Below are 10,659 nucleotides of genomic sequence, written 5' to 3'. Positions count from 1 at the left end.
CGCCCTTGTCCGGAGCCGGAACCGGTGCAGCCTGGGTGGGTCGGAAGGCGCGTGCGTGAGGAGCACGTCCCCTAGCCGTGTGCAGATGTCCCCACCCTAGGGGCGGTAGGAGAAAGATCCCCAGAGGCCCCTCTTTGGCTAACGGCGCGCCCTGAGGCGGGAAGCGCTACTCTCCCAGGTGGATCGGGACCAGGCCGTGCACCAGAAAGGCAGGCGCTGCGTCCCAGGCACCCTGCGACCCCCTATTCGTCACACCCAGACTCACTGATTCACTGCACTGCCGTTTTTCGGGTGCCGCCCGCCCGACCGCTCGTGGCTTTTCTAGTGCCCAAAAGAGGTCGACCAGAGAGGTCCAGCCACTGGTGGGGAGGGTTTGGGAGGAATCGGGATGGGTGCTGCGAGGTTGGGGGGGGGGGGGGGAGAATGGGGCGGGCGGGGAAGAAGCTGGAGAAAGGCCCAGCGGCGAGGCGGGGCGAGGCGGGGCGAGGCGGGGCGAGGGGGGAAGGGTGGGAGGCGGGGTGTGGCTAGAGCGTGGGTTTCGGGAGGCAGTCCAGAGGCGGATGGAAGTAGGATGGAAATGATCCTCAATGATTTTTGAGGATCATTTCGGAGATGGGAACCTCTGTTCTTCCCTAAGCGCCTTCGACATCATCAATTCAACAAACTTAAAACCTTGAGATTCTCCATAGAGCTAGATCCAGAGAATGAGATCGATGGACCCACGGACGGAAATCAAGTTTCTCTTTCCCTGAAATGACCTAGGACACTCCTCTTCTAGTCAGCTCCTGTCCTGCTCCCCCACCCCCAACAACCTCTCATCGGACCTTCCCCTTTTGTCACCAGAAAGCTTTTCCACTCCTCCGCCTGGCCTGCGTTTGCTTGGCGTCTCTGCCAGACCCAGGCGGTGGTGGCCGACCGCAGACTCTCTTGCCCTCAAGAAAGGATTCCCGTTCTCGTGTGGGTGATCTTTTGTTTATCTCCACAGAGGTGATTAGTTTGGGGAACAAATAAAAGCACTCAGAATAAAAACCATGCCCAGTATCATGCACGCCCTCCTCCCCCTTCCCCTCCCCCCTCCCCCTTCCCCCCTTCCCCCCTTCCCCCCTTCCCCTCCTCCCCCCCTTTGATGTCTACATGAACCGACAGACTGCATGCATGGCATGCATAGATGGATGGATGGATGGATGGATGGATGGATGGATGGATCGATCGGTCGATGGATCGATGGATCGAACGGTGAAGAGAGCCAGGGTGAGGGTCCCGTCCATCCCTCCCTCCCTCCCTCCTTCCCTCCCTCCTTCCCTATGTCCATTACATTGTTTCGTCACAGATTTTCGAAGTGGAGATACAATTCGCATGCCATATTTCGCATACTCTTAAACGTGTGCCATTTGGTGGCCTTCTTTTTTTTTTTTAAGGTGGCTCACAAAGCTGCACAACCCTCACTGCAATTTCCAGAACATTTCCATCACCGCCAAAAGAAATAAACACCTCTACTACCCCTCCCCCCTTCCTGTCCGCGCCTCGCCCCCACCCACCGTCACGCTCACCCTCACCCTCACCCTCACCCTGGCTCTCTTCACTGTTCTCCCCCAACAGCCTCCGATCTGCTTGCTCGCTCCCTCCCTTTAGGATGGGGCTATTTCGGCTGGCTTTTTCTTTTGTTGTTGTTGTTGTTGTTGTTGTTGTTGTTGTTGTTGTTGTTCTTCTTGGGTGGTTTTTTTTTTTTTTTTAATTTTATTTATTTATTTGACAGAGAGAGACACAGCGAGAGAGGGGACACAAGCAGGGGGAGTGGGAGAGGGAGAAGCAGGCTTCCCGCGGAGCAGGGAGCCCGATGCGGGGCTCGATCCCAGGACCCCGGGATCATGACCTGAGCCGAAGGCGGACGCTTAACGACTGAGCCACCTAGGCGCCCTCGGCTGGCTTTTTCATACCCGTGGAACCCCGAGGCATTATGTCACCCTGGCTGTCGGGTTCCTTTTACTTAGTGTCATGTTTTTGGGGCTCACCCATGTGTTTCCATGGATCGGTGCTCTGCTCCTTGGTATGGCGTCCTCGTTTCCCACGAGGAGCCATTAAGATGAGTGGGACGACGGAATGATTTTCCCGTGCTACCGAGTCCCCCGACCCCTTCTCTTAAAACTTTAGGCCGTGGCTACTGGGTATTTACCCTAAAGATACAAATGTAGGGATCCGAAGGGGTATGTGCACCCCGATGTTTACAGCAGCCATGTCCACAATAGCCAAACTGTGGAAAGAGCCAAGATGTCCATCGACAGATGAATGGATAAAGAAGATGTGGTATATATATACAATGGAATATTATGCAGCCATCGAAAGGAATGAGATCTTGCCATGTGCAACGACGTGGATGGAACTGGAGGGTATTATGCTGAGCGAAGTATGTCGAACAGAGAAAGACATGTATCCTATGACCTCACCGATATGAGGAATTCTTAATCTCAGGAAACAAACTGAGGGTTGCTGGAGTGGGGGGTGGGGTGGGAGGGATGGGGTGACTGGGTGATAGACACGGGGGAGGGTATGTGCTCTGGTAAGCGCTGTGAATTGTGCAAGACTGTTGAATCTCAGATCTGGACCTCTGAAACAAATAATGCAATAGATGTTAAGAAAAAAAAAAAAAAAGAAGATAGCAGGAGGGGGAGAATGAACGGGGGGGAATCGGAGGGGGAGACGAACCATGAGAGACGATGGACTCTGAAAAACAAACTGAGGGTTCTAGAGGGGAGGGGGGTGGGAGCATGGGTTAGCCTGGTGATGGGTATTGAGGAGGGCACGTTCTGCATGGAGCACTGGGTGTTATGCACAAACAATGAATCATGGAACACTACATCCAAAACGAATGATGGAATGTATGGGGATTAACATAACAAAAAAAATAAAAGAACAGAACAAAACTTTAGGCGGTGGTAAAATAGTGTCATCTCTGAGGACAGAAGTCCTAGTAGCATCATCAGCAGATGGTGTGGAAAGGTGTGTTGCACGGTCTCATGTTGCCGCTTTTCTTTGGAAAAGGATTCACAGGCTACCCTGTACCCCTCGGGGCCATACAGATCTCATGCTCCCACACTGGTCCTGTGTCTTGGATCGCGTGGCGCCCCCTCCCCCACTGAGAGCTACCGCCGCTTCACCCTCCTAGGCTCACCCAGGAGGGAAATGAACAGCATAGCGCTCTTCCCAACAGGCAGGCCCAAGTCATTGACTGAGAATGTTTCAAAGCCGTTCCCAGATGCTGGCCATTTGGCCGGAAAGGAGGCAGGCTGTGGGGTTGGGGGTAGGATGCTGCCTCTGTCCTTCTGTCGCCGTACAAAGTGTTTTTCATGGAGGTCTGGTTGGCATAGACATCCTGCCCGGGGCCCAGGCGTTTTTCGAGCTTTTCGGTATTATTTTTTGCTGTTGTGGAAGGAGTCTCTACGCCCAACGTGGGGCTGGAACTCAGGACTCTTGAGATCAAGAGTCAGCAGCGTGCTGCTGGTAGAGAGCCAGCCAGGCGCCCCTGAGCTTTTTGTAGCCTAGGGAGAGAACAAACAGGTTTCGTGTGTGTCTGTGTGTCTGTGTGCGCCCCAAAACACACACACACACACACACACACACACACACACACACACGTGTGCAGAAAACCAAACCAACAAAACAAACCAAAACCCTGTATAACCCTGCACCAAATGTTGAGGAAACAACTGCCCACCCTCACAAGAAACACCTGCAGGCTACATGTACAATGCACAGGGAGCCTATACTTGCAAGTGCTTACTTGCATGGGAAACATTTCACGATAACACGAGTCTCAGATGGCCCAAGTGGGGTTATTTTGACATGTCTGAATTGTGTACACAATTAGAGAAAGCCTGCTATGAGACCAGGTGATCAGAAACTAGGAAGCTCTTTGGTTCCCTCAGTGAAGTCCCGACTTTTGGGGAGGAACCAACACTCAGGGAGATGCTCTGGTCTTCATTTGGTTGGTTTGTTGCTGCAGCTTTTGGTATCTTTGCACAAAACCGACCCTGTTTCCATTGGAAATGGAAAACAACTGATGGATGGGATCTGTACTCGGTAATGCTGCCTCGCAGTTGGATTTGTTTTAATAAAAGGGGGAGATTTGAACATTGGGTCTTTCATGTCCTCTCCATTCATGTCCTCTCCACAAATAAGACTGAAACAAAGGCTAAAATTTGTTTGCATCTTGTTTGTGTCTGTGTGTCCGTATGTGTTACACATGTGAGGAATTTCCTCTACCTCCGGCTGCTATTGCTAACATCCATTTGTAAAGGAGCTCTATTTAATGAGTTTTATTTTTATTATTTTATTTAATTCATTTTTTTTAAGATTTTATTTATGTATTTGACAGATAGAGACACAGCGAGAGAGGAAACACCAGCAGGCGGAGTGGGAGAGGGAGAAGCAGGCTTCCCATTGAGCAGGGAGCCCGATGCGGGGGCTCGATCCCAGGACCCTGGGATCATGACCTGAGCCAAAGGCAGACACATAACCACTGAGCCATCCAGGTGCCCCGAGTTTTATTTTTATTAAAGATTCTATTTATTTCTTTGAAAGAAAGCGAGTGAGAGAGCACAGGAGCTGGGGGTGGGGTGGGGGGCATTGGGAGAGGGAGAAGCAGACTCCCCGCGGAGCAGGGAGCCGGATGTGGGGCTCCATCCCAGGACCCCAGGATCATGACGTGAACGCAAGGCAGACACTTAACCGCCTGAGCCACACAGGTGCCCCTATTTAAAGAGTTTAGAGGCAGGTGCTTGTAAAAATCGGGCATGGTAAAACTCAGATAAGAATAAACCCAGAGTTGCTGGAGTGGGGGGTGGGGTGGGAGGGATGGGGTGACTGGGTGATGGACACTGGGGAGGGTATGTGTTCTGGTAAGCGCTGTGAATTGTGCAAGACTGTTGAATCTCAGATCTGGACCTCTGAAACAAATAATGCAATAGATGTTAAGAAAGAAAAAAAGAAGAAGAATGTAGCAGGAGGGGAAGAATGAAGGGGGGGAAATCGGAGGGGGAGACGAACCATGAGAGACGATGGACTCTGAAAAACAAACTGAGGGTTCTAGAGGGGAGGGGGGTGGGTGGATGGGTTAGCCTGGTGATGGGTATTGAGGAGGGCACGTTCTGCATGGAGCACTGGGTGTTATGCACAAACAATGAATCATGGAACACTATATCGAAAACTAATGATGTAACGTATGGGGATTAACATAACAATAAAAAAATTAAAAAAAAAAAAAAAAAAAAAAAGAATAAACCCAGAAGTTTTTCAAGCTCACATGCTCTGGGATGAAATTCCCTACATTCAGACTCTTATGTCACTCCACAATAAAGATGCCTCAAGGGAAGGGACCCGAGGGACGGTCCAGAGATAGACAAAAATTTAACACACCTGACCTGACTCCCACTTCCCAACAGTCAAAATAATGAAGAAGAGGAGGAAGACAGGCCGATGCTGGAAATCTGAAACCCACTCCTCCTCCTCCCCAAGTACAGGCACCAGAACCGATGCCCAACCCACTGGCTTCCGGAGGGCTGAAAAGCCACCACAGACAAAGCCTATTTAGCAGAACGAGATGAAGAAAGGGGCGGGGGCGGAGGCGGAGGCGGAAAAGGAAAAAAAGAAAAGGTTCGTCCCAAACTGTAAATGTAAATCTGCCCTGGGCCTTGCCAATGGCCCCCTTGCCGCCTCCCCTGCCCCGTTTCTGCACCACTGGTGTGTGTGCCTGGAGCGCTCTACTCCCCTGCCGCCGTCTCAGCCGCCCTTTCCCCCCTCCCCGCCCCCCCCTCAGTGCCATGGGCTCCCCCTTCTCCTCCTCCTCCTCCCCCCCACCCCCTTATCAAGGAGCAAAAAACACCCCAAGCCCTTGGGCCACCTCCTTAGGAGGTTTAAATTGGAGCACCTCCCAAACTAGCAGGAAGGGGCCCGAGGGCTCCCCTGGTCTTAGACCGCCCGCTTCAGACTTTCCCCACAGGAGCCTGATAGGGGGGAAACAATCGATTGACTTTTTAGTGGACGCAGGTGCAACTTCTTTGGCGTTAAAGCCAATTTCAAGGTTGTTGATTTATTTTATTTTATTTTATTTATTTATTTATTTTTAAGATTTTATTATTTATTTGAGAGAGAGAGAATGAGAGACAGAGAGCATGAGAGGGAAGAGGATCAGAGGGAGAAGCAGACCCCCCACTGAGCAGGGAGCCCGATGCGGGACTCGATCCCGGGACTCCAGGATTATGACCTGAGCCGAAGGCAGTCGCTTAACCAACTGAGCCACCCAGGCGCCCCTGTTGGTTTATTTTAAAAAGACGTGGTTTTGGAGTTATCAGTGTCACACATAATACAAATAATCAGCTTTGCTTTGCTTTGCTTTTTTCTTTTCTTTTCTCTTTTCTTTTCTTCTCTTTTCTTTTCTTTTCTTTTCTTTCTTTCTTTCTTTCTTTCTCTCTCTCTTTCTTTCTTTCCTTCTCTCTCTCTCTCTCTCTCTCTCTCTCTCTCTCTCTCTCTCTCTCTCTCTTTCTGTCATAAAAGCACTTGGATTCGGTTCTCCCTGCGTTACAAGCCGTTGGGTGGGCAGTGGAATGTGCCACGCTCCCGTCACAACAGTGAGCCTGTCTTTGTGGTTATCAAAATATACCTCTCCATCACCTTTATAAAAACAAACAAACAAACCACTTTTGGGTGCCTGGGTGGCTCAGTCGTTCAGCGTCTGCCTTCGGCTCAGGTCATGATCCCAGGGTCCTGGAATCGAGCCCCACATCGGGCTCCCTGTTCATTGGGGAACCTTCTTCTCCCTCTGTCCCTTCCCCTGCTTGTGTTCCCTCTCTCGCTGTGTCTCTCTCTGTCAAATAAATAAAATCTTAAAAAAATAAATAAAAATAAAATTTATGAAATATATTCATACGTTTGCCAATCTAAAGAATTCTGGTGTAATAGAGAGTGCGCCACTGGTTACTACTAACGTTTCACCAGAGACTGAGATTTCTAAGAATTAAAATTCTGCCACATGGAATTGGGACTGCTACAAAATGATAACAAAAACAACTCCGTGTGTGAGAAGGTAGGAGACGTGTAAAAGAGGTACAAGAAATGAGAAAACATTTTTTTGTTGAGGGAAAAGAAAGTAATGCTGTACTGAAATGGGACTGGATATCTAAAGAAAGAAAACTTTAAGACCGAGTCTGAATGAAAAAGGAAATTGTGGAAGGGGTTTGTGAAGGAGAATTTTTGAAAAGGAATTTTATGCATGGTCAGGACTGACTAAGATTGGGAGAAGGCAGTTTGAAAAGCACACTGGTATAAGATTGAGATTTGGGTTTTCTATGTTAAAATGACAAGGTTTTCTTGGATTGTTAGTGTACTCTTTTTTTTTCTTTTTTAAGATTGTATTTATTTATTTGACAGAGAGAGACACAGCGAGAGAGGGAACACAAGCAGGGGGAGTGGCAGAGGGAGAAGCAGGCTTCCCGCTGAGCAGGGAGCCCGATGCAGGGCTCGATCCCAAGACCCTGGGATCATGACCTGAGCCAAAGGCAGACGCTTAACGACTGAGCCACCCAGGCGCCCCTGTTAGTGTACTTTTGATAAGAAATTGTAGACAAGGGGAACCCGGGTGGCGCAGTCGGTTAAGCGGCTTTGGTCGGTTGTGATCCCAGGGTCCTGGGATCGAGCCCCAGAGACCTACATCGGGCTCCCTGCTCAGCGGGGAGTCTGCTTCTCCCTCTGCCCCTCTCCTGGTGCTGCTTGTGCTTGCTCCCTGCCCCCACCACCCTCCATGTCAAATAAATTGATAAAATCTGAAAGAAAGGGAGAGAGAGAGAGAGAGAGAGAGAGAGAGAGAGGGAGGGAGGGAGGGAGGGAGGGAGGGAGGGAAGGAAGGAAGGAAGGAAGGAAGGAAGGAAGGAAGGAAGGAAGGAAGGAAGGAATTTTAAAAAAGAAGAAAAAATTTTCTTCACCTGCCCAGGAAAACAAGGTTTCTATATTCATTTTTATCAGGTCTTTAATTATGTAAGAAAACGAAAACTTCTCAATATTAAAGGAGCTCAATTTTGCTAACTGTATAACCTTCTGTAGAATCTCCTGTGGGCACCTTGGTGAAACAGATAATAAAGTTTTAAGTTTTGTAATGATCTGTGACCCTATGTAGGCACGTGCCTTGAAACCTTCTGAGATGTTTCTTGGTTGGTCGGTCGGTCGGTCGGTCGGTCGGTCGGTCGGTCGGTCGGTTGGTTTGGCCGGCTGGCTGGCTGGCTGGCTGGCTGGCCGGCTGTTCATTCCTTCCTTCATTCATTTTCAACAGATGCTGAGAAAATCAAATCCTAAATAGAGTCTCTTGACTAATTAATCTAGTCTATTTGGTATGTTAAGTTACATGGGAAGCACTGTCAAACAAATAGTGATAAGCCTTCTTAGATTACATTATGTGCGTAAATGCTGCAACTGTTCCAAAAATTATATGAAATTCCCAAATATTTTTTTTTTTTAAGAATTTATTTATTTGAGAGAGAGAGAGCGAGAGAGAGAGAGAGCGAGCAAGAGAGCACCAGCACGGGGAGGGGCAGAGGGAGAGGGAGAAGCAGTTTCCCTGCTGACACAGGGCTCAAAATCCCAGGACCCTGGGGATCATGACCTGGACCAAAGGCAGCTGCCTAACCGACTGAGCCAACCCAGGTGCCCATAAAGTTTTTGTTTATTTGTTTTAGATTTTATTTATGTATTTGACAGAGAGAGACACAGCGAGAGAGGGAACAGAAGCAGGGGGAGTGGGAGAGGGAGAAGCAGGCTTTCTGCGGAGCAGGGAGCCTGATGCGGGGCTCGATCCTAGGACCCTGGGATCATGACCTGAGCCGAAGGCAGACGGACGCTTGACAACTGAGCCACCCAGGCGCTCCTCTGAGATTTTATTTTTTAAATAATCTCTACACTGAACGTGGGGCTCGAACTCACAACCCTGAGATCAAGAGTCGTGCTCTCTACCGACTGAGCCAGCCAGGTGCCCCTGGAATGTCATCTCGAAGAGACACATGCGTAGACTCAGATATAATGAGACTGCTTTAAGAAAGTCAGATTGACTTTATGGAGCCAATAAAGCCCCTTGGAAATGTTGGCCTGATAACCTTGCTTACAGAGGTCCCCTCAACCTTACCAGGTGAGTGAAGAGTGCCACCTCCTGGCAGATGCCGGAACTTCAGGAAATTTGGAGGGCCTCAAAGAAGAGAGGAATTCACCCAAATCTACAAGTCTTGCAGGCGAATCTGATGGCAAATATTTGGCTTGGTTCTCGGCTTTAAAAAGGCAGTTAAAGGATCAATCTAAAATTCCTTATAAAAAGCTCCATCAAAGCAGATTTAAAAGAAGGAAAGGAAAAAGAAAAGAGAAAAAAGACCCCATATATGGTCAACTGCTATTCTTGCTGTCCCTACGTAGATGATTGGGCCAAGTTTGTTAAAACTGGACTTGTTTTACAAACAAATTAATCTTCATTTGGCTATCTTTGACAGGAATGAAGGTGACTTTAGAGAGAAAGATTATATTTCAATGACACACTTTTGTGAGTGTTAGAGTAATTATCTTTGAACGTTTGTTGTTTGCCTATAAAACTGGACTGGATCCTGGATCCTTCTGGTTTCCTTGAGTATCTGACTGTGACTCTTCAAACTAAGGTTTCCAACATTCTCCCATTCTCTTATCTTACAATCATTAAGAACTAAAACTGTCCTTTTTCCTGAAGTCTGGCAAATGAAAGCTGGACAACTTGAAATAAATTTCAGGGAAATGACCACAATAACTCATATATAGACAATCTTTGTGCCTGTTGCTCTATGAGTCACTCAAAATGAGACATTTGAACTATACACCGGAAAAATCCGTCAGATTGCCCCTGCCCACTCCCACTCTATTGGAGGATGCTTCAAGCCTGACATCTAGAGACCTTCTCACTGGCAGCACTCTGGACTTAGACGCCAGGTGTATCCCTTAGTTCCAACCATGAACCAGTGTTTTCCTTTTGTTTCCATAGAAATGCCTCTTATTAACTACGAGATCACTTGCTGAATGAGGCAGAGTCTATGATCCTTAATTCCACCTTGCTGCACCTGTATTAACTCCTCTTTGGAAAATAAGAACCCATATAAATAGGGGCACCTGGCTGGCTCAGCTGGTAGAACATGCGACTCTAGATCTCGGGGTTGTGAGTTCGAGCCCCACATTGGGTGTAGAGATTACTTAATAGAAATCTTAAAAGAAAAAAAAAGAAAGAAAAAAGAACCCATGTAAATAAAATCAAACACTAAGCTACTTGGCTACCAGAAGCCCTTCACCACCACTACCTCCCCCCCCCCCCCAGGGGAGGGGCTCAGACTAATTTACTGATCTGTATTCTTGGATACCCACCGATATCAGATCAATTTGAGAGAGAATGAGAGAATTGGGTTTGACTCTACTGTTACTATTCCTTAGACTACACTTGGGGATAAAATCAATGGTGTCATGTAGTACCAAACCATGTAGAAAAATAACCAAGTTCTCAGATAAGGAACTATCTCTGAGACCCCCTCCCTTAGCACAAGGGACCAAAAGTTGCGACCTGCACTGTCTCAGATCCTTCCATTCCAAAGCCTCCACTGCACCTTAATTCAGCTT

At 48.4% G+C, this 10,659-nt stretch overlaps 1 protein-coding gene across 1 annotated transcript in view; it reads left to right on the top strand.

Annotated features, from left to right (window-relative positions):
• Positions 1 to 5,648, top strand: part of LOC144380739 (uncharacterized) — a 22,840-nt gene extending 17,192 nt beyond the window's left edge. The window contains exon 2 of the mRNA XM_078065559.1: positions 1 to 5,648. This exon is cut by the window's left edge and continues 239 nt beyond it. Within this exon, the coding sequence (XP_077921685.1) occupies positions 1 to 75 (75 nt within the window). The 3' untranslated portion in view covers positions 76 to 5,648.
• The last annotated feature ends 5,011 nt before the right edge of the window (positions 5,649 to 10,659 follow it).

This window comes from Halichoerus grypus, unplaced genomic scaffold (assembly GCF_964656455.1).
Source record: "Halichoerus grypus unplaced genomic scaffold, mHalGry1.hap1.1 HAP1_SCAFFOLD_140, whole genome shotgun sequence".
Classification (NCBI taxonomy): Eukaryota; Metazoa; Chordata; class Mammalia; order Carnivora; family Phocidae; genus Halichoerus; species Halichoerus grypus.
This window is presented reverse-complemented; position numbering and strand designations above follow the sequence as displayed.